The sequence below is a fragment of the Cyprinodon variegatus genome, unplaced genomic scaffold (assembly GCF_000732505.1).
Source record: "Cyprinodon variegatus isolate N-32 unplaced genomic scaffold, C_variegatus-1.0 Scaffold79, whole genome shotgun sequence".
Taxonomy (NCBI): Eukaryota; Metazoa; Chordata; class Actinopteri; order Cyprinodontiformes; family Cyprinodontidae; genus Cyprinodon; species Cyprinodon variegatus.
This window is the reverse complement of record NW_015150532.1, coordinates 73,733-99,274: the sequence shown is the minus strand read 5'-3', so window position 1 is coordinate 99,274 and position 25,542 is coordinate 73,733. Positions and strand designations below refer to the sequence as shown.

At 36.8% G+C, this 25,542-nt stretch overlaps 1 protein-coding gene across 1 annotated transcript in view; it reads left to right on the top strand.

The window, feature by feature from the left end:
- The window catches only part of LOC107083612 (vertebrate ancient opsin-like), an 80,848-nt gene extending 63,344 nt beyond the window's left edge, over positions 1 to 17,504 (top strand). Inside the window, exon 4 of the mRNA XM_015372975.1 lies at positions 16,431 to 17,504. Coding sequence (XP_015228461.1) covers positions 16,431 to 16,715 — 285 coding nt within the window. The 3' untranslated portion in view covers positions 16,716 to 17,504. The remainder of the gene's footprint in view (positions 1 to 16,430) is intronic.
- The last annotated feature ends 8,038 nt before the right edge of the window (positions 17,505 to 25,542 follow it).

The window sequence follows — 25,542 nt, the reverse complement described above, 5'->3', positions numbered from 1 at the left end:
TATACTGTACAGAAAACTTTATGTACAATTCTTCGTGCTAGAAAAGAAAATCTTATCTCTAAAGTCATTCGAAGTTTAAACTTTCTCTACAGAGTTAAAGGGAAGAGTTTTATTAGTGTATGGATGGAAAGTTGAAAGAGGAAACACACCCGGTCACTGCTTTCATTGTCACTTTTAACTTGTCAGTTTCTGTTTCTTCTTCACTCTGAAGTCTGACCAACATTGCTGCCAATTGACCTTTAAGAGACATTTGAGTCCAAACATCATCAACCTTGTGACAGCGTGAAAGGGACAGCAGAAAGGGACAGAGTGGGAAACACCAAATGTCCTGTATGTCATTTTCAGTCTTCAATTCCTCCCAGCCCGTAACTATGGAAACTGTGAGTTGAGGCGAGTTGAAGACTAAAAATGCTGTGCAGATACAAGTGGCAGCTGGTGTGCGGTTGTTCCTGATCCACAGTCTGCAGCAATCAAGGTGAAGAGAGCTGGGGTAAGTTTTTTATACTGAAATTTCTTACCTTCTCCCTCTGTGTGGTCTCTACCAAGTATCAGCAAACGTGCACAAAAAGGACTCTTATAAAAAATTGCGAATGTACAAACTAGCATGGTAATTTGTGGTGTTTTTGTTTGAATTCTATCAATATGCTAATTTCACTTTAAAATCTGTTGACTGTATAAAAGCAAGGATAGATGTTAGATTAGATGTTAGATTAAGAATAGAAAAAGAAAAGAGTAAAGTGTCGTAATTCTGCCCTTTGTGGACTTCCTTTCTTTTTGGGTTTCCGGTTGCACTATGATTTTGTGTTTTCTTGGTCATTGGTTTCGTTCCCATTTTGTGTCATTCTAGTTGTTTTCTGGTTGTATTTGAGTTGTTATATATCTCTTGTTTACTCTCTGTTGCTCACTTGTGCCACACACCTTTCCACCAGATTCTAGTTGCTTCTATCCACACCTGCTCCCTATCAGCTGATTAGCCAAGTCTTTGTTCTGTCTCCATTATACATTACTAATGTGCAGTTCTTCAGTGCTGGTTTCCCTTCATTACCTTACTCTTCATGTGAGTTTCTCCCATTTGTCTCCTGGTTTTTGGTTTCCTGTTTATGTTTCTAATTGTTTCTAAATTAAATCTGCAAGAACTCATATGTGCCTCCTACAGTACTACTCTGCGTTTGGGTCCTCAACAACATCTAGCAACCTTGACATAAAGAGCTGTTTCTTCCTTTTCTACATATACAATATAATAACACTAATATGTAAAATGTCACTACCAAGCATACCTTTACAAATTTTTGACAAGACATGCCTCCACTTCAAAAAAATAAGTGCACATCCCCGTATCCGCTCCCGAGAGGGAATGCTTGTTTAACGGGTGCAAGAGAGTGCACAAGCCCATTTCTCCTAGTGCATGCTTTGTTTGAAAGTTGCTGTTCTCATAGCTCGTACAAACTTACTGTGCCTGAATGTCCACCCTAACCCCTAAATCCCTCAATCACAATATAGATCAGGGATTATATAGTGGACTTTATAGCAAACTCAGTTAACTAGTGTTCGGACAGATGATCACTACTTTTTGCTCCCAATTGATCACGTAACTCTCCCTCCACCGCGTGGTGCCTGTGCTCTTTTTGTTATTAGTCAGCGCTGTCAGGTAGAGACAGCCGATGGCGATAGCGGGCCACTGTGACAGCAAATCTCATGATGGTTTGCGGGGGGTGAGCTCTCGGCGCAAAGCATACCGGGATATATCTGCCTCTTCTGAGGTCTTTCTTTTTTTCTCATACACTTCGTAGACACTTTTTCTCTTATTACCCTCGGCCATTTTTAAAGAAAGGCGAGCTTCAATGATTGTCTGAAACCGTAGCTCATCACACATGTACGCCTGAAAATGCGCATGTGCAGATAAAGATAGCTAACTGGGGATTAGCACGTAGGATGGCCTTATGTAAACATATCATCAGAATGATTGACAATTAGCAGAACCACTTATTTTCAGGATCCACCCAGAAACAGCTCTGTTAACATAGAGGTGAAAACAGATCAAATCGTTAAAACACTTTTTTTATTTTGTGGCGGTTAAGATTTACCAATGGAAACTAGCATCAGCCAAAGAATGCGCGTGCATTATTTAGCAAACAAAAAATAACTAAATATACTGCAACTCAAACAGTGCAAAACAGTTAAACGCTCTGTGTACTAAAAGATATTATAAATGACAAAAATCCAGGGTTTATTTCAGCTGTCTGCAAATATCCTACATTTGGGGTGGAGATTGCAGCACTTTGCAAATATAAAGTGTCTTTAATTTACAAAAACATGGTTCCTGGTATAGTTCAAGTATTTTTTTTCCTGCAAACTTTTACTTGCTTATATTTTAAATCTTAGAACAGAAAATTACCTTTTTCGTGAATCACTCCCTTAAAATCTGCAAGCATGTACTATGTTAGCATTGTTACAGAGACTTGGCAAACCCAAGATGCCACTTTGCTGCAGTTCTCTAATAGAGGTGTTTAGAGTTTTTTTTTTTTTATTATTTGTTTTGTTTTTAAACCATGTTTGCACTTTATCCCCCATGGAAAAAGAGAGTCATGCGTCACTAATTAGATGTTAGAGTTTAAATTAGTAAAGTATTAATGAAAAAAACAGATACCTTGATTTTAAAATGCTTATTTGATATGCAAATGTTTCCACATGAAATTAGAGCAATAAAAATGGATTTACATTTTTTTTGCTAATCCAATAAAATAGGTAAATAGGAAACCAGGTGAAATGCATTGAAGGATGGGGTTTCTCTTTAGAAGAGTAGCAGCCATGTCTAGATCCGGTAATGGGGCATGAAACCAAAAACAGTTTACAGCCTTCTGTTTTTCCCAAGAGGGACATATTGTCCAGTAGGTTTTGTTTTAATTAAATTAGCAGAGAATCTCCTTAAGCTGATGGTTCTGTAGCACATTCTATTAGATCTGCTTGCAGATATTTACATAACTGAAACTAAAAACTAAAACACTCATTATCTCGCTGGTAGGCCCTCAAACAGAATCTGTCAATTAATATCAATGTTTGTGTACCTTGACATATGGTATTGATAAAAAAAATCTCTGTGATGATCTTGTAGTGCTGTTCTGTTCCCATTAAAAACAGCAATCACTGTAGCTTGAGTATGAGCTTTTAGTCAAATGAAATTAACAAACAAACAAGCATAGAAAATATCAAATCCTCAGAGCCTGAACTATAGATAGATCATCCTGAAACCATTTATGAGGATCTTATGTAGAAGGCATTAGCCCCATCGCTGCTTAAAAATTTAGCTCAACAATTTGTTCCACAGAGTTTCTTATTCATGAGATACTAAAAGCATATCTGAGCCTTTTAGGGCTGATCTGCTCTGCCTCAAGGAAACATAGTGATTTATCTTTTTAAAGCATGTAAATGCATGTATTTATTTTAGTAAAAGAGAAAGACCTTTGATTCTATAACCCCATTTCTAATTTTGCATTTTTCATCAGCATTAAAGTTTCAATCCTTACACCATACTCAGCTCTCCAACTCAGCACAGACTTTCTTCAGACGATGTGGAAGGACACTCAGCTGCTCCATTTTCCACATTTTGTGAATGTGTCGCTTACTGAAATTCTTAGCTTTTTCTAACTGAAAATACATTAATATACATTAAGAATTAATAGCTTTTACTTCTAGGAGGTTAAAAAACAGGTCAGGATTTTGTTTTGTAAATTCAAAGAACAAAACAAATGTAATTTTCAGTGTTTCTGTTTGAATCTGGAAAGATTCTGTATCTGAAAGCATTACTTAGATATTTTATTATCATTTATTATGAAATTGCCTGTCTAGTAAAGGCTTACTAATTGTTGTTTATTTTAGTAACCATACTCAGGTGAACTTCTGCTTTAACCCTTACCTTTTTCCCAATCAAACAGCTGTCTAAATTACTTGTGGATTTTAGAAAAAAAAAAAAAAAAACGTTTTTAAAGGCTCTTCTATTGAGAGAAAATGTCTTATTTTTTTATATAAGCAGGGCAACATGTTCTACTGTAAGCTGAGAGCAAAGCAGAGTGCCCGACGTCCCAAGAGGAAGTTAGATGATTGTGATTGCCTCCACTCATTCCAGAATGGAGGACTTTTGGATCTTTTAATTTTTTCTGATGAACCTGTTGAAGGGTTGGCTTTACTGCAACAATGCCGTGAAGTTAACAGAAACAGATTTAGTCGCAATCAAGTTATGGGATATCTGGTGATGACTGTAAAGAGACAAATTATTCCCATCACTGTATCTCTCTGTACTCTCCTTAAAGTGCAACAGGCATAATACAGAAACTTTAACAATCAGTTGCATATCAGTGATTTAGAATCAAAATTATCAAAAAAAATGTATTTCTATTATGCTACAAATAACTTAATGGAAACGTTTCAGTTTCTTTGCCAAAATAGTTAGTGTTTTTTATGGAAAAATTGAGTGGAGGGAAAAAGCTGAATAGAAAAAAGGGTAAAAGGAAGCAAGCTAATGGCTTACCGTGAGAAGATCACAGATTTAATGATACCCTCATTCTATCTAAAGCTGTCACTTTTGTTAACTCAGTATGAAGCCAATTCTAGACACCTTTACTGTAAACTGGGCTGAGGAAAAATGGACCTGTGGTCCAACCAAAAGTTTTACATCTGGAAACTAATTTGGAGAGCAATGCCATCTTCTGGCAAAAAGCATCAGTGTCTGTTTTAATGACCACGGTAGCAATGTGGTTTAATAGCCGTCAAACTGGCCAGCTTTACACCCCACAGGGAATCTTATTGTTAGGAAGAAGCTAGGAAAAGCAACACCAACGATGCAAATGAGCTGAAGGCATCTGCTGAAACAACCTCAACTTCCCTAACACCTCATCAGAGCCGCAGGCGGATCACCTCTTCACTGCCCTGCAAAGATTTAATTATTCATGCTAAATACGTCTCAACCATGACCTGAATGAATATGCTGTAAAGTATGTGAACAAACTTTTCAGCTGACTGATTGAACTCTGTTAACATCCTTTTGTTATTGGTGTTTTATAATTAGATTTTATAAAATCAATTTTGGGTTTACTGTACATTAGTCATGACTGAATTATATCACTACTTGTAGTTAATCTACAACTTGCAAGTTTCATTGTTATATTCAGTGACTGGAATTAATTAAGTTTTTTATTATTTTCATGAAAGCATCATTAACGAGATGAGGCACCTCATATAAAAAAAAAAAATGTCTTCTCTTAGAGTAGCACTCTTCATCCTTCAACACACAGGTGAGCTCCAAATTGAGAGAGGGGATTCGTGATATTTTACCCTTGTGGTGTTTTTGTTTTTCTCCCTGTACAAGGGTGAGCTATGATCACAGAGAATCCAATGCAAGCTGGATGTGGTTGATGTCAGATGCTCTTATCTTGTGTTATCTGCACTACAAGCTCCTCTCTCCAGCCCTTTCCATCAGTGCATCTTCTTTGTCAATCCCCCTGACATGCTCTGTGTATTTATCTGTCAAAGCCTTCACCTCTCTGTCCACTGCCTCGCAGCCTATGCTTCTCACAAACTTCATCCTGCCTCATTTACCTGTCGTCTCTTTCACACACCCCTCAGTCTTAGTCACCCATCCGCAATATGGCACAAAGATCCAAATGTCCATCACCTTGTATTCCTACGTCTCTTCACAAGCTTTGTTTTGGATGACCTACAGGTTATGGGCTGAATGGCACTTGGGACGAACGTGTTGTTTGTGTAGACAGTATGAGTTGTTATTGTTATAGTTATATCCTTGGGCATTTCTTACTGTCTGTCCATCTGTGCTTCCATTCGTACACATCAAATGTTTGATAGCACTTTGAATTTTTTAATAAGTATTTGTGTATGTCGGAGGCCTTCAACAGGGGGTCCATGATCCCTAGGGGGTACACGGAGGTACTGCATGGGGGTTCTGAAAGTTTTGGTTAGACTTTTCTTGCAATTTTTTCCACTAATTGAAATGTCTTTAAATAAACATTTACATGCATTCAACACACTGTAGTAAGCAGATAAATGGAGGCAGAAGATGTCTGTCAGTCATCAATGCACACATTCAACGACACACAGGAGCTCTTTCAAGCCGGGCACCGTTTCATTCACAACACCTGTCCCATCAATGAGAAATACTTTAATAATCCCAGGGCGAAATTACTTTTGTTACATGATTCCATCTGTAATAGAGTGACTATAGGACCAGTTTGATATAACAGAATTTCATACAATATATATATAATTAGAGGGTCCCCGCTCCATCTCGCCATCATGAACAATGCTTAAAAAATTTAATCAAAAATAAGATGGTGACAATTTTTCATCAAATGTACCCTGACTGTGTTCAACAGATCCTAAAAAGTGAATTTGGTAAAAATAGCATTTAAACTGTTCAGCTTTGGGAAATGTTTTGGGTATCCCCCTCTAAGTGTCTTTGATAGACTATTCCTTACTTAGCCAAGTTGGGTTTCTTACACTCATCTTTCCTCTCTGCTAAAATAAATTCTGTTGGACTGAGATGCGGATTTTGTGATAGCTACTTAAAGGCAATAAGTTGTTTTTTTGTCCAAAAGACATTCTGTAACTTATTCAGTAGTTATCTAATGTTATGATTCCGCCCTTTGTGGACTTCTGTTGAAGTTTCTTTTTGAGTTTTCACTTACACTTTGATTTATGTAATTCTGTGTTTTGTTGGTCATTGGTTTCTTTTCCCTGCGATGAACTGGCGACCTGTCCAGGGTTTACCCCGCCTCTTGCCCATTGACAGCTGGAGATAGGCACCAGCACCCCTTGTGACCCGATTCGGGATTAAGCATGTTAGAAAATGGATGGATAGATAGATGGTTTCTTTTCCATTTTGTGTTATTTTTACGCAGTGTTGTATTATTTAAAGGGGAATGCCGTTTTTTTTTTTTTACATTGGGCCCTTGATTTTACATTATTACTGTACATCATGTTCTAGTCACCCATATAAGTTTGTATCATTTGGAGCCATTCTGAAGATATGCTGGCATACCATAAAGAATAAATTATGAAAAATTCAGTTTGTGCCTTCAAGTTGACTGCCCATAGGACAACTTTACTTGGATATAATCGAACGGAATATCTTTAGAACAGCTCCAAATGACACAAAACTCATATGGGTGAGTAGAACATGAGGTAATAACGTGAAAATCAGGGGCCCAATGTAAAAAAAAAAACGGCGTTCCCCTTTAAGTTACTCTTTATTGCCCCCTTGTGCCAGTCTCATTTCTCCTAGCTCCCTTCTAGTTACTTCTATCCACACCCGCTCCATATCAGACCATTCTTTGTTCTATCTCCCTATTTATCTTGCACAGGTTGCCATTGCTGGATCCACTTCATTGCTTCGCTCCTCATGTGTGTTTCTCCCTTTTTCCTCCTGGTTTGGTTTCTTTATATTGTTCCTGGATTTGTGCTTTAGTTGCAATCTGCATTTAAATTAAATCTGTAAGAACCCATCTCTGTCTCCTCATCTTTGCATTTGGGTCCTCAACAAACTTCCACCAAACCTGACAGCTAAGAGTCATTGTCCATAGTGTTGCCCAAGCTTTAAAGTATAACTATATCCAGTGAAAGTTAAATCCCCAGAAGCAAATTTTGGAAGTTGCCTCCAAAGTGGACAATGCTGAGACACAACCAAGTTTGGAGGTTTGGTCTTTAAGTGTCAGGATGAGGGGAGGGGAAATGACATTGAAATTTATATTGCTAAATAATTATAAGTACCTAAATTAAAACACTATCCTGATTAATAGGTAATAAATGCTTACCTAAAAAACACCACTAATCAACCCTTTCTGTGTTCATAATTCTAACTCCTAACTTGCAAGGACGGTTATTATAAGGTTATTATAAAATCATGACAGAGGGTGGTTTTAAGCTGCTTCCAAATTGTACCTAGAAGAAGCGATACCAGTTAGAACAGTGTTTATTGGTATGTCATTGGTATGGTTTGTAGCAGTTGCAGCACTGACCATTTATGACCAATGAGAAATATGTGTACCACATGTGTCCCGCTTGTGGACACATGTGGTATGTGGTATTTACATAAAGTGCAGCTTGTGCCAGAAAATTAGGTGATGGTCCATGGCATTGTCAGCCACAGACCATCAACACATTACTGTATAGTATTTATTCTTCAGCATTTCAAAACAATATTATCTTCTTCAAGATAAAGTCTCTTTGTCCCTTCATTTGATCAGTGCTGCACTTTAAGAAATGGAAATGTTATGAAAGCTGTACAAAACAAAATTTTGTTTTGTAAGTCTAAGTCTTTGATAAAATGTATTTCTATGTATCTTAACTACACACATCATTAATGCATTTATATTTTACAGATGAAGTAGTGGTCTCAGCCTTGCAAGCTTTATTTTCTCCAAATGAATCAAATATATTAAAACACATCATCCAAAACATCACAAAATATGTTTCTAACACTTTTTATAATACGTTTAGAGTAATGTGGTCTTCAGTCAGCTTTCAGTCCACTATGACTTGAACTTGTAGTGTTGCCCCATCACCGATACCAGTATCGGGATGGGCACCTAAGACCAACCTAACAGAAGCTAACAGACATACAATTGTCAACTGAGCTTCCCCCAGTTATTTTCAAGTTATATAAATCATTCTGTACTACATTTCTCAATTTAAAACAGTGAGAATTCTGTAATATCAATCATTCTTGTGAATAGCAAATAAAGACTAGGTACTAGGCTCTTAACTGGCAGAAAAAAAGGTTATGAAAATGTAAATATGTGGTTTCATCTCTGTAACTTATATGCTTGTATCAGAAATGCTCTAAAAATCTTCTAATAAAACACTTTGTTTTCTCAAAAAAGAACAGCCTTTGTGAGAGATCTTCAGATATTGCACCCGCGAGCAAATGTAGTAGACTATGAGTATACATGAAAATCTGGAAGTATACTAAGTATACTACGTTTACTCGAGAGCAGCATCGTTTCGCAGCAAACCTCATCGGGAACATACCAGAGCTTTGCTTTGTGCTGAGACATTGTGTCATGGATGTGTGTCTATGTGCAAGAAATTTGACATGTAGGCAAAAAAACATGGACTATATTGCATTATTTTCAACATGTTGCTAAGGCCTTCAATTATTTAGGATATCCTTATCTGTCCATCATCAAGAGGAGCTGGCCAGGTTTTATCTTGGTAATACAAGGGCACAGTTTTATGCAGGGGTGTTGTAATAAAGTAAACATGTGCATGAAAAAAGCAGACGCATTCAAATATGTTGTGTAATGTTTAAAATTTTTGTAAGAGTTAATCTGACTGATGTATTCTGACAAAATATCTTTACATAATATTGCCATTCATGCCTATTCTAAAGATGTTCTGCTCCCCCTCTGCTGGATAAGTACAGCTCAGAGCTTAACTTTTGTAATTTTGGAAGACTTGATGTGTTCACACCTGTATTCTAGTTAAACAATAAATAAATAAAATGTTTTTCCATTAGGCATAACATGAGTTTTAAATGTCTAAATGAACTAAAGGTCAAGAATATATTAATGTGCTATTGTTAAGCACATGAGTAAGAAATAGTCTGTTGGACTGCAAAAAGGGTTGTGTCAATGCAATGTACTTTACACTGAGACACTGGTGTAATGCTGACCTACTAGTAAGAAAGACCACATTTTCTAAATTGGCCCAGTTGAGTAGAATATTCACTATATTTTTAAAACATTTTAAGATTATGCAAACTTTTCTGGAAGAAGAAGGGATTAACCAAATCCAGGAAAGGTATTATATTAGGGTGTTGCTGAGTTAATATTTTATTCAACACAAAGTGAAAAATTATAATGCAGGGTACATTTTTACCATTTTTCACATTTAATGGTTACAAAACCAAAAAAGTTGTAATATAAGGGATATAACATGAGTTATTACAAAAATCATATTTTAAATTATTAAAGGTAAACCTATCCCCAATGTGGAGGAAACTACTAGCAAGGGTTTCTGTTAACCTGCAATGAGTCTTTACATTGCTCTGGTGGAAAACTTCACCCCACTGTTCTTTGTCCCCATCGCTATGCAGGGGACCAAAATATCTCACCTTGTCAGCCAGGCCAACAATGACCCTAACGACACCCCATTACCAATGGGCAGACCTGCTCTTTCAGTTCAATTTGTATGTTTTCTAAACCATAACAAGATTTTGCTGGGCTACTCAATGTTAATCCAGACATTTGGAATTGAAAAAGTTTCCTGGATGTAAAGCAAAACGTCTTCAAACTTGTAAAACAAAGTCCAGTGGTTTGTTTTTAACTTTTTTTTTCACTGTTTTTGGATAGCAATGATACCATTAATCACTGTACAACATCAATGTCAATCAATAAAACACATTGCACCATGTTTTCTGCTGTCATGGTGTTACCTAAAATACCTCAGTAGCGTTTTTTTGTTTTTTATTTGCCAGATTTATAAAATATTTCCCTAAAAGTCTTTTTGAATCATGCGCAGTGACTGAGGGTTATACCTTTTTTTGCTTATTTGTTTGTGAATTTCATGGTTGGGTGCCTTTTCAGGACCTTTAGCCTACTTTACATTTTTTTGCCCTCTTCTTTCCATGTTGAGCACAGAATTGCTGTTCTTTTTACTGGGCCTTCATTTACTTCACAATGCTGCACCCCTTTTGCTACCTTACTGCGTATTCAACTATTTTCAAATCTAGGTCATATTTTTGTTCTTTGTGTTTCAAAACCACATACTAGCTCTTTATTAAGACCCAAATCCATTTTCTGTGACTACAAAACACAGACAACCTGAAACGAGGTAAACTAGGATAAGTAAAGACTTTAAAGCCATGACTGAAAGCAAAAAGAAGAGGAAAGTATTAAGAATAAAAATGTTAGGAATGTAATAACACTAAGTTGTTCTATCCGTGTCTTGAGTGCAGTTCCAACACACAAACCTTCCTGGGATTTTTGTCAATTTTTCAATAGGGGACAAATATAGTCCTCACACTCCCTTTAAACAATATTTTTTTCTTGCACACAATTTATGAAAAAGAGTACATTTTGCTCCACTTTGCCCTCCTCATTTCCCATGCAGTCATTATCTAACAATAGTGCCAAGCTTTGCCTCTTCTGTTCTTCATATTTTGTCTCTTTTGAGATACACAGAGATAAAGAGGGTACCAGAACTCTCAACCTCTTATCTCTGAAGAGTTCTTATGTTTTTCCACAGCTGCTCTGTAGCAGCACAAAGCACCACGGACACAGCTGCTACCACTGCTGCTTGCCCCCAACCTTTGGGATGTTTTCCCCATCTAATGAATAAATTATCCAGGTCTGGATTATTGCTTGTTTGTTTATATTTCCAATTTGAATTTAGTGTATTTAACTTAGCTCAACTACATCATTTCCCTTTGGATCTCAACTGTCCTGTTATTTGCTTCACACCCCAAGAGAGACATCCATATCCAGTTTCAGAGTTAATGACCTAGATGAATCATGAATGCATGTAAAGAAACAAAAACAAAAAGTATGACAGCCCCCAGGCCTATTGTTGAGTAAAGTTCAATAACCTGTGTCACATCATCTTCTGTGTTGCTGGTACCACTTTGTGGAGATACCAAAACGCAGAAAGCGTTTTCTTTCTGGGCCATAAATATGGATATGAGTAAGTGTGGAAAAAACAGAAAATTAGGTCCCTTATCTTCATTTCCCTGGAGTGGCCAGAGGCCAACAGAGTAGGCTATGGCCACATTTTAAAAATGATCTATACATAAATACGCATTATAGCAATTTTTTGCCCATCTGTTCCTCTGGTTTTGGTAATCTCTGACTACTTCCAGGTGTGAAACTCTGGGAATAAAAAACAGCACACTGCTCTCAGCCAGGACAACCTCATTTAAAAAATCAAAGCGTTAAAAACTCTTAACTAATTTGGAATTTGAGGAAATATTTTGTGGACTGACTAGACAAATGTTTAACCTTTCGAAAGGTGTGTGCCCTGTTACAACTGGGCTATAAGTAACATCATTCCAGGAAGAGAACATCATACTTGCAGTAAAATATGATGGGGGTAATGTGATGAGCTGGGGCTTTTTTTGCTGCTTCGGGAGCCAGAAGCCTTGTTGTAAAAAATGGAAACATGCATTCTGCTGTCTACCAAAAAAAAAAAACCTAAAGGAGAATGTCTGGCCATCTGTTGATGATCCAAAGCTGAAAGCAGCTATCTTCTACAGCAGGACAATGATGCTTAAATAGAGCATAGATGCCTCATAGGGGCTTTCAAAACACGCTATTATCAGTCATCACCTATAGCATATAAGCTTTTGACCATCTCATACTTTTTTCATGTACCCTTTATTCAGTATCAGTCAATTAGTAGACTAAATTAGGTAAGGATGAAATTTCGAATAGATAAAAACAGTGTAGATTTTTTCACAAATAATGGCTAAACAGTCAATAACCCACCCTTGTCTTTTTTCCAAATAAGCCATTTACTTGTAGGCAATTCTAACTACAAATACCTATTTGTGTAAACACAATAATAACATAAATGTTATATATACATTTTGCTTTTCTGTTGTTCCACCAAATATCAAGGGCACAAAAATGCAATTCTGGTAACCAAGCCACCTGACTTTCAAGACAAGGCATTATTACATGATAACAACTGTGTTTTTCTTTTACTCTGTTATGAAGTTGACCCTCTGAAAGTCTGAACTGAAGAGTGTTGTGAAGTACATCTTATTTGTAGGAGTTCACATGGAGTGTCTTTTCTTGCTTAAATAAATGTTACGGTTACATTTACACTTACCATCATTTATGAATTATCAAGTGGCTATTTATTGAGGATTAACAGATAGTTTATTACAGTTTAATTACATTATAAACTGAATCTAAACCATTTTTAAAGGCTAGGTTCAGGTCTTAAATCCACTGATGTTAAGGCAAGGTCTAAACACTCATGATAGGGCTATATAAATCCATCATATTAGGGTTAGGCATGAAACTCACAGATGTTAGGGTTAAGGGTAAACCAACATGTAAGAGAGAGGTTTTAATCAGCCAGATTAAGGTTAGGCATGAAACCCACTGATGTTAGGGTTAGGGGTAAACCAACATGGCAGGGTGGTTAAAATCACCCAGATTAGTGTTTGACATGAAGTCAACTGATGTTGGGGTTAGGGATACACCAACATGGCATGGTGGTTTGAATCAGCCCGATTAGGGTTTGGCATAAAGACCACTGATGTTAGGTTCAGGGTAAACCAACATGGCAAAGCAATATAAATCCATCAGATTGGGGTTAGGCATGAAGCAAATGATTTTTGGGGTTGGGGATAAACTAAAACTGCAGAAGAACTATCTGTTAGTCATTAATAATTTTGTCTCCTTACCATTTATAAGTGATGGTTTTGATGGTTGTTGTAAATTGCTACGTGGATCTACGTATTTTCTGACTTTAATTGTGGACAAACACAGATATTCTCCTTCAAAACAAGGACAATAAAAAAGATGGATGGATGGATGGATGGATGGATAAAAAGGCAGTCCTACTAGGTGTTGTGGAGGAAGGGTGGGCATAACTGTAATGTTGACCAAAGTGGATAAATAGCTCTCTCACAAATAATACTTATACTTCTACTGTCTATAACTATTTCATGCTGTATGACCATCCACTAAGAAATGAAGATGATGTAAATCAACATCAATTAGCAGGCTTTGGACATGATCCTGAATCAAGTCAACCCTTGTGACAGAGATCGAGAACACTAAAACCTTCAGGTGAGTCCAGATTCCGAAATTTCTTTTGGTAAGAGTTTTCAAACATCTTAATTTCCTTTGCCAATTTTGGCAGTTGTATTTTAGGAAAAGATTTAAAAAAAAAAAATACAAGGATTCTTGAGATGTCTGAGGATTATAAATCAAGAAATATATTTGCCTAAATGTGTAACTTTGTTTGAGTTTCCATTGCTCACATCATTTGATAGCCCATAACTCACATCTCAAAAATATGCTAACCCTACAGATGACGAAACTCTGGACCCCCCCAAAAAAGAGAGGCTGAACGGAGACACGGAGTACCAAAGAAGAAGGCAAAATATGGGTCTGTGGCCATAGGGAATTGGTTGGCAAGCGTCTCTATCACAGCACAATATAATTGTGTGCCGCAGATCGACAGCCAACGACTTTGACCCAAAGAAAGGTGGACAGTCAGAAAGCTTCCTCTGCTTCATCACTCTTGACATGTTTTGAGCTGATCAGGAGTGGAGTGGACTGTTCAATATCAGCACCAGACACAGCTCGACAGTTTGGTCATGGCCCTCCATGAACTACTGGCACTTTTTTTAATCCTCTTGAACGAGGGTGATAAAACTTTTCTCACTACTTGAATCATAGTAGGCAAAACTGGGACGCTCACTGATCATCGTCTTTATGACCCAAAACCACATTCAAGGCATTATACTACACCTATGCTTCAGTGACATGGACCCATGCAGTGGACAAGTTAGGACTGACAGGTTTGCTGCAGTCTCTGATATTTATTTACTTTTTTTTTATTATTATTGCCAACTCCATCTCATCCTACAGTCCAGGCACATGTGCCAAACGAAATGTACAAATGTGGTAAATGTAGAAAGGAGGTGTTGTGGAACTTAAGTGCTGAAGCCCAGTAAAAATACACAAACACGGACATGACACCATCTTGGCACATGTGAAAGTTCTGTAGCTTTTTTGCATTGAGTGTTTTTGTTATTAATCACATCACCTAAATATTGCTCAGGTCATTTTATTGTAAAATTTCTTGAATTAATTAGTTAAAAAGAGGTCATGTTTGATTATTGTGCACCAACAATAAATCTTAGCAAGAATTAAGAAAGATCAACTGCTTCTAAACTTCACTGATAAGATAGGTGAAAATAATGTTCTATTGTGAATATAAAGTGTAATCATTACTCGTAGCCAGCTACACTGCATCTGCCCAACCTGGACATGGAAACTTGCTCATCATACAGTGTGAGCAGGTAGATCGCATCAGAGCGTCGGGCTGAACATGCATTGTGAGCTGTAAACTCACACTGTACGACAAAACCCTGCGTTTTCGTCGTAGCTGAGTGCAACGATTGAAAAAATCACAAAGTGTACGCCCGACTTAAGAATTTTTCAGGTCAGTCTACATTAGGCTACTTGATGCGTATTGAGGCTCTAAGCAGACTTCACTTCTCAAAAACTTACCCATAAAATCAAAGAGATGTCACTGAATGAATCATGTGACCTAGATGAGCCAGTCATCTGAGCCCCCCTTTAAACACAGAGGTAACTAAGCTAAAAATTGTTGTTCGGCGACAAAACATACAACTTTTACCTGACATGTTTTTGAGTCTCTAATTTAGGATTTAATCTAGAGGGGTGAATATGGCTTTGTTTTAAAACTAACTTGATGATTGATCAACTCAATCTGCTGGTCCAAAGTGGTCCTCTGTATATCAGGTTTTAAAATATGAAGGGAGACTGCTTAAGCTTGTGACAGCACAGGGTTGCCACTTGATTTAAGGAATGCTAAACCTAAAGGTTACTTGCTTGCACCCCAAAGGTAAAGTAACACAGTCTTGCTTCAAGAACAGGAAGGAGCTGCCATATTTAAGAAGAACAAAATTGCAGGTAGATGTAGTTTGGCCAAAAAAGATGTTGTTAATGAAATACCTCAATCATGTCCTGCTAAGAACAATAATCATTACTCTTTTCACAGACAATCCATCTGAAAATGTTTTTACTTTGGCTTAACCTGGTCTGAGATGTTGTCTTTGATCATTCCTAGAGTGTTATGGCCTTACCTTGTTTGATGCTTTGATTTTTTTTATTTTATACATTTTTGTGGAATTTTATGCGTTTCATATATTATTGTTAAAGAGCTTTATGAATAGATTTGTATGTCAATTCTTTGCTCAATGCTTGGTTATTACTATTTTTTGGCTTTTTCTATCACTTGTTATGCAATAAAAAGCATACCTTTGCAAACCAGTGTTGCTCCCCACTTGGCAAATTTTATTAACTGGCACTTTAGACACAAATGACCTGTTTTCAATGATGTATTTTGCTAGTGACACAGTTAACACCCAATAAAAACACAAAAAATAAATATTTCAAACATATGGAGAAAACAGACAATTGAGACGGAACATTAAGTACCAAAAAGTTGGATAGTTAGTTGTGGAAATGAGCATTAAAAGAAAATGCATAATATGTTTAAAAGAATGTTCTTTTAATGAAACATGAAGTAGATTTACAGTAGTAACTGTACAAAAAAATAACATCTGTCTATGATCAATATGATGAGAAAAAGCTAGAAACATTCCATTTCCACGTCTGGTTTTAAATTACTGGTCTGTGTTTGTCTACTTGCCCCAGTTTTATAGGTGTTTCCAAGCCCTGCTACACTGTGAAGCTCCTCGTGGAAGCTCCAGCATGAAGAGCTCCTCCAAGGCTGCTACCAAGGCTATGAAGGGGGTAGCAGTGACCGGCCCTCGTCGAACCAACGATTTGTTATTTATGGTTGCCTCTCTGGGTCAACCTGCCGCTACAGTTCCCCAGCTGGGGCCGTCCTGTGAACCAACCATTGATCTCACCAAGGCACCATCTTCTGACAACCAACCTGTGGTTGTGGTATCACTAGTGGCCCAATTTGATGGCTAATGAGTGGATAATGCTGTGAAATCTCCAAATCCTTGCCCTGATAGTCTTTAATGATAAAGGAGGAGGTGTGTCAGAGCTCAGCGAGCAGCAGCTTCCTTCTGCAGGGGGATTTAAAGCAGCTCTGACGTCATCGCTGAATTGGTCCTGGTGTCAGACTGAGAACAAAGGGAAACCGTGAAATGCCTCTGGACAACATGAGCAAAAATCTACAGCAGTGAACAATGAACACCTTGGAGCCTGTGTTTATCTGCAAAAAATAGGAGTTTTAAACATTTTTTATTTTGATGAAGCACTGTTATAAAAAAAGGAAAATATCTGAATCATTTCAAGGGCCTAATGTGTTTTGTAGCTGAAGAAGGACTGAGTTATATTTTTATATCGATTTGTTAGTGACAGCAATTCAAGTGCAGTAAAGAAACTTTGGTTAATTATGACCCAAAGTCTTTTAAGGTTTTGTTACTAAAGGTAAGTCTTTGACAAAAAGATTGAGGCACAAGAAACACTGTAAATATTACTTTAGATCTTTAATCTTCTTTATTTTCTTGCCATTTTATTTTTAGAAATACAGCCTGCATCAAACTGAACCTTATTTAAATTAGGGACTTTTATATGTAGCATTGCTTTTGTAGCATGCTTAGGACTTTGGAGTTCCTGTGAAGTGACATGGCTATCAGTAATAATCATGCATCCAAGCCATTACAGTGTATTGCATATTAGTTGAAGCATTGGTTGAATAAAGTTTCGTAATTAGGGGAGTGGCAGCCTACTGGTTAGGGCATTGCGTTTGAAATCAAGAGTTTCTGAACTCAAGCCCCACTCCCACAGACTGCCCCAGAGTGGCAGTCTGTGGGAGCAAAAGAACCTGAACCCCAAATTGGTCCCGGGCGCCGGACAAAGGCAGCCCACTGCTCCCCAAGGGGAGGAGTTAAATGCAGAAAGTTAATTTTGTTGCTCTGTACTTGTGACAGTGTAATGACAATAAAAGCTTTAAAAAATAATAATAACAAGAATGAGTTTTAAAGGCCTATATAGTTAATAGCTAGCTCCATCTTTTCTCAGATATAAGGTCATTGTTAGGATAAGATGAATGACAGACAATCCATGGGAACATTATCTTAATCATGATCTACAAAATCTCTTAAGTGTGGTTGTACACATACCACCTGCTAGTGGTGTGGCAGAGAAATTACCAAAAGCCAGAAAATAGCGATGTTGATGTTTATATATCGGGCTCTCTGGCGCCACAGCCTTGCCTATTTTAGGTGCACGTGTTTCAGTAAACCTGATTCAATTGATTTCTTGACTTCCTAAGTATCCATCAAGTCCTGCAGAAGCCTGTTAGTCTCTCATTTATATACATTAGGTGGGTTGCAGCAAGAAGACACCTAAAAATATATGCAAACGCAGGATTGGGAACCACAGACAAGATGAGAACAATTGCAGATATGGGTCCATGTTACCCTATAGTTATGTTTTTGTCTCAGAAATATATTTCTACTGTGGTTCTCTAAACTATAGCAACCTTAGGAATTGCATTTTTAGAACTTTGATCAAAAAACTTATTATTTGAATAATAAAATATAAAGTGTAAAGCTGCTACTTCATGCAAGTAATTGCGATGACTGATACATAAAGCTAGATGAACAGCAGCATGAAAGCATGGCAACCACATGCCACCTCCCCCAAGCCCAAGTAGAAATTGCTGCTTATCAGAAAGATATTTGGTCATTATTAATTTTCAGTTACTTATTATAGTTAATTATACAAGGTTTATTTGAAATAAATGATTATGTTATATAAAATGCTAAAATTGTCAATAAGTAACACCTTTTATGCTTTTGACATGCTTTATAAATTACAGCGGCTCTTAAACTTGTAAACTGCCAAGTTCTTGAGGACTTGAGAAACAAAACTGTGATAAACAAGTTTCAACTGTTTATCACATTTGATGTCACATGAATGCTTCACAGGTTAACTAAAAATGAAACAAAGCTCTTTGAGGCATGTGGGGCTTGAAAGACATTGTTGTCTGTTTAAAGCCATAAAAGTGATAGAATCAGAAGGATCTCATTGTAGAAAAGTATCTGTCAGGAGAAGAATTATTTTTATTTTTTTGAAACACCCAGTGGAATACCATTTAAAGGATCTGATAGAATGCTGCTTCACTATTGTGCTTGAGGGAAAACAACACTGATTATAACCTATGAAAATACCAGTCTAACAGTATGATGCTCTGAGGTGATGTTTCTTACAATGAAATTGGGGTTTCTGGCTATATGGATAAAATGATTACATTTCCACCCATCAATCTGTTTTAAATGTAGCTTTTGGTATCTGCTAGAGTGCAGAACTAAATTTAGCATAAAGTTAAATTACATCATAAACATGGCTGTTAATATGAGTGTTTTTTTTTAAATGTCCAATAGACTTAAAAAATTGATGTTAAATACAAGTAAAAACGTTTGGTGTTGATTGATTCCAACAAAAGAGACTTAATGCTATATATTTTTAAACAAATTTTTATTTGCGGATATGTACATTATGGTAATCAGGTTTCTAACACCCTAAAACCTTGGCATTTTAACTATTTTGAGAGCCACTAAACAGTATTTGTATCCATCAACAAATTGACCCTATAGCTTCTCTCTTGCTAATGTCTGCTGTTCCCTTCAGTCAGCTGCAGTGAGCACATTATTTTTGTTTTGCATAGGATGAAAAAAGAAACATAATTTGTAGTATTAAAAAATAAATGTAAGCAAAAGGCCTCAGGTAAGAACTGGATTCAAGCAGTGATGATTATGACCCAGCACACGGCATCAAAAGAAGACGGTCTGATAAAAGTGAATATTGAAGCATTACTTAAAACTGATGGGTCTCTGTTGCAAATAGAAGCCATTCTAGTTTATGGTGTAATTCACAATGACTCTGGTTGGGGACTGCATGAATGCATAACAAGAAAAATCATTAACTTATCAGGTAAATGTTTTGAAATTTGTTCAAGGTCAGAATTTTTATACCACATTGCTGCTAGGTTGGTTTTGTTGCTGGCAGTTGAGAAATATTTTATGGATAGACTGCTTTTATCTTTCTAAACAGGTTGCCCTTTATGGGATAAATAAAGTTTTCCAAAACCAAAAAAAAAAATTGACATGGTAATAGGAATGAATGGTTGTTATGGAGACATGGTGAGCCATGTGGTTAGAGCAGTGTGCGTGCGTTCTGACAAAGGCTCTAAGTACCTGAATTAATTCCCACAAATTGCTTCTGGGTCCCTGAGCAAGACCCTTAGTCATAGAATGCTCCCTGGGTGCTGCAAGCAACCCACTGCTCCCCTGAGAATTGGGATAAATGCAGAAGACAGACGTCTTTGTACTGTAATGCACATGGGACCAGAAAATTGGTTGCCTGAAAGAAGCTGCACTTTACAGTGAACTTTTGATTTATTTTTTTATTTTTTTTACCACTGCGATAACTGTGCATGATGGCAAAGATGGATCCTGGTCCAGCCTTGTGGCCACAAGCTTAAAACAAAAGGGCCACTGCAATTCATTGTTTATTACTGAGGCAGACAGAAAACCTGAGAGAATTATTAAGTAGAAGTTCCTTATTCTGATCAACAAAAGAATATTTAAATACCTGGTAATACTTGATTTCTCTGGATTGTTGGGATACTCATTATTGTGCAACTAGTACCTGTGCTTCAAATAATTATCTGTTATAATTTGGCTCCATTTGCTAAATGTAGTCAAATTATAAGTTGGTTTATTTTCAAATATTTCATATTATGCATAAAAAGTGCAACTTATTAACTATTAGCTAAAGACTGCAACCACAGTCTAAGGAAAAGTTATCATCAAGGTGGCAAATTAAGAGATGAGTGAGATATTAGTTCATAATTTACCTTTTTAAAAGTCACTCTGCAATATCTTAAACTCTCTGAATTAACATGCAGTATAGGTGATAGTCTACCAATGAAAATACTTTCATAAGGGAACAAAATACTTTATTGTTTAAAGATCTATTTTCAGTGTGATATGTTTGGTTTGTATAAATTGTTTGCTATGCTCCTACCAGCATCTTGTTCACTCAGCTTCCCATTGTTTAAGATAAAATGTGCAGGAGAAGCTGTAAATACTGTGCTATTGTAAATTCTGTGCTATACTTCTTTTCTGGTGTTTAAATTTAAGCACAAAGAGAGTCTGTATTATTAATGTACAGTACATGAGTTGATACCAAAGCAGAGCACATTTTAATATTTTTGGAGGAATGTTCAATAAATCTTTTTTTAATCTGATGCAGTTGGAAGTTATTCTGTTTTTCCAGAACCTTTTTAATAAGTTGATAGTTCACGTTGTGCTGTAGGCAGCAAAAAGAAAAGGTGATAAACTGAATCTGCATGATATGTTTTCAAAATGCTATTAAAGGGAGACTATTCCAGCCTCCACTGGCATTAGCAAAGGTCTGCTTTTTTATAAAAACTTCAACTTATTCTGACATTAATACAATATGGGTTTATGACATGGATTTTAGATGAAGACTTGTACTTTCTGAGATACAGAAGATTATGATGGGGCTGTGGGCAGATCCAGGGTAAATATTCCGAAAACTTTGGACAAAGCCTTCATTTCGAAACTGAACATTTTTAAGTAAACACAAACATTGAGCAGAGTCAATTTCTTCTGTAGTATGTAGTCAAAGCACTTCTACTAACTGAAACGGGAAAGTTTAACTTTGAGAGCTGCATTTTCCAGATTTTTGCAATGACAAGAATGGTGACTCCAATACAAATGACCTGTTTTCAAATTGTGCTGATAAGAATATACTTTCATTGCCTCTGGCCATGTTTGAGCCAGAAATTGACTCTGATGATCCATTAACCATGGTGAATACTAATGAACAGCTGAACAAGAGGTGATAAGGATAATGACTGGCTGAATTAATCTACTCAGATTCCATTTTGATGGAGGTTTTTTGTTGGCCACTAGTCCCTCAAATTTAACAGTTTTGATTTTCTTACTGTTGTTATTTGCAACAAAGTCTGTCCAACTTTTTTAGGTCAGCTAACCGTCCACCAATACAACCAAGGTTATTTGCTTCTTTATCTTTCTTTATATTTTAGTTTCTTCATTTGTTGCCACCATTAGTCACTGCAGATGCTATCTTGCCCAAACCTTTTAACCCTTATGACTACTAAGGTAGCAGCTCTCAATTCTATATCTGGATAACAACACAAAAAAATATTTTGAAAACTTTTGACTCTATCACGGGTTTAGTGATTCTGCCCACAAACCCGATTTGAAATCATTTCCAGGCTCCAGTGCACCTTCAGGGATGTTCTGCTAATTGTTACTGTGTAATGGCTGGGCCTGAGTCTCCCCTGTTTACAATATAGCCCCTGGTGGGCACAGATAAAAGCTAGCTGAATAAATGAAATATGCAAAGTATGACATTTTCATTCTAGAGTCATCTTTGCAAGACATTTTCTACTAAATAAACTCCCTACAGTCCCAAAGCCACACAGGCATCCACTCAACTTATAAAATTACTTCAAATATTAGCTGTGTATCTATGATAACTTTAAGCAGAAGGATTTTCTTTTATGTTTTAAACGTCATGCTGAAAAAAAGTGAGATTCACCTTGATAAGCCTTATTACTCAGAGAAAAATAAATTCACATTATCCTCTAGATTCAAAATGATCTCATCAGAATGTTGACTAAAACGCATATTGAACCCTAAATGTTTGTATTATGTTCTATTTCGAGATCCTTGCTGTTTTTTTTTTTTTTTTTTACATTAAAACTTAGTTCTACTGAAGGCCTACTTCTAAGATTGATTGATTAAGGGTGAAACTTGACTTCAAAGTGAGATAAAATGCAATTTCTTTTCTCATATTTGGTTTAATCATAGACTTATTGGCAGGGATGCTGTCAGGTATTTGGGCCCATAACAAAAAATATTAATAATTTGGCTTCCAAGTCTCTGAGCAGCTGCTGTCGCCAAATCTCTCCAATTTAACAGAATCCAACAGATTTCCGTACCATGTGCTTCACACTGTCTTTCTTCCTGCAGTATAATACTAGTAATAACAGACTAATCCTGATCGTGGGCTGTTAATGCAACAGTCAAATATGCTAATCACTTTTTTATTTAAGATTACCAGTAAACATAAAGAATGTTTATAAAAGCTATATTTTATTTACTCTGTTTTTCACTGTAAAAACACTGTAAAAGTTTTTTTTTTTTTTCCTTTTTAACATTCTTGAAAGATGAGGAAAATAGCAACCTTCAACAGGCTTTGGCCTGTAGTGGGAAAAAGTATTAAATAAACGGAGATCGATGGATTTCACTCAGTCCGCACTATTTTGTCATATCTTTGCAAAGAGAGAACAGCTCATCATACACACAGTATTCAACATGGCACAGTATGCAGTACGCGTTCTGCCTGAGCAGCGTTCGTTCCCCCTTACTTACAACAATGGAAAAGTAGTCAGAGTCAAAACAAATTACAAACATTTTGGTTAACAGTAACATGTTATGAATAAACCTTGAGAAAGAATCTGGCTTGTTTTGGGAAGAAGCTATGTCTGGTCTACAAACACCCTCACACAGGGGCATTGTGTGGCCTTGCAGATGAAAATTTTTATAGTGAGTAAATAGGGTAAATTAAAATATGAAATAAGAGAAATCTAAATTTCAACAGGCCAAAACCTAGAACTGCAGCACTCTTCTGCTTGTTCTCGTAGCTTGCACTCGTACTTAACAAGTTTATGCTGGGGAAGATTCTCAGTAATCCAGGTCATAGTCATTCCAAAAAAATAATCCACAGGACTTTGTTTCCAAGTTTGAAGACCTTTCGCTTCCCATCAAGGAATCTTTTTAAATGAATGAATTGAAAAATCTTACAAAAACATGACTGTTAGGTTAATTGGCTTCTCTAAATTGTCCTTAGGTGTGAGTGTGTGTGTGAATGGTTGTTTGTCCTGTGTGTCTCTGTGTTGCCCTGCGATGGACTGGCAACCTGTCCAGGGTGTACCCCGCCTCTCGCCCATTGACTGCTGGAGATAGGCACCAGCACCCCTCGCGACCCCAATTGGGACAAGCGTGTAAGATAATGGATGGATGGATGGATGAAAAATCTTATTGGATGGGAAGCGGAATGCTTTCAATCTTTGAAACAAAGTCCAGTGGATTGTTTTGAATTTTCTTTTTTTGGAATTAACAAGTTTATTTTTTTACGTTTTTCACCTTATGTGGAGTTCCCACTGGTGTCTGAGTTGAGCTGGATCCACAAAATCTACCTTGAATATACTGTAACTGTCACATCTTGGTTGAGGTTTGGAGGACCCAAATGCAGAGGCAGAGAGGCTGAGGTGAATACTTGTAGTTTTAATGAAAATGGTAAACAAAGGCAGTCCAAATATCCAACTAAAAATGTAACAGACCAGAACCATGGAGACATCAAGGGAAAATACGAACAAGGAGCCAGGGAGAGCCGAGGGGAGACATCTACAGCGAAGACAGGACCAGCAACAACAAGGAACCAACAAAGAGTGAGAGCAGAGGGAGAGCATAAATAGCTGACAGAGACAAAGGGAGGGCTAACGAGCTGACAAGGAGCAGGTGTGAGAGGAGACAACGAGGGAGCCAAGAGGAAAGGAACACACACACACACACACTCACACACACAAGAGGGCTACAGAGGACAACAGAAAAACATGAGAACTAACAAATCTAGAAATTACAACAAAAAAGGAATTAAACCAATAAAACTAGGGAACATATAGCAAAGTAAAGCACAATATAACCAAAACCGTGACAGTAACACATCAATTGTTTGTTAGGTGGGTCACATTTAACATGGATGTACTTGACATCACATCCCCCGAACAGTGTGGGAACTTCTGACTCAAAGTACATTAAGGAAATATGCTACAGGCTTATAGATGCACCTGCACTGAACTACTGAGGTGTCAGTCTGCTCATCAAACAATATTTAAGCTGTAAAGGCTTTTAATATGTTTATTTAAAACTTACATATTGTCACTTTAAACATACCTTTATCAATAAATAACTTAGAACATATACTACTTTTTCAGTAAATATACTCAAAATTTATAACATCATCATCTTTTTTTCTTTTATCAAAATAAAATCTGCAACATAAATACAGTTCTTTTTGCAATGGTAAAAAGAGCATATAGGGAGATAAGTCCCGGTATGTGCCAGTTAATAATTCCAAATGGCTTATCTTCAAAAGAGTATTGCTCACCTTCACTGAAACAGGAAGGAGGATGTAATGCTGGTGTAATGAGTCATGGCTGCGACTGACTCTAATTCATCTGTTGATAAATGAAGCCATAGGCAAAGGGACAAGTTTATATGAATAACTTACTAACTATGTTTCTTCCACTCACCTCTCTTGAAGAGAACTAGGTCCCTTTTTCTATATTTCTTCTCACAAAAAGATAACATATTTTGGGTAGCATGATTATCACTGACATTGGTATCCTCTGCTGGATTCTATGACTTATATGGCATCAGTCAACATCAGGTGTGCCAAGGCAGAAGCAAGATTAATCCCTTCATTCACAAAAGAATGTTTGACTTAATATGGATGTTTACTTTCGGTCTTATGTGTAACTTTAATGAATCAAAAGATAAACAAATAACAAAGTTGGTTTTGTATATATCTATTGATATATATAGATATATATACACTCACCGGCCACTTTATTAGGTACACCTGTCCAACTGCTCGTTAACACTTAATTTCTAAACAGCCAATCACATGGCGGCAACTCAGTGCATTTAGGCATGTAGACATG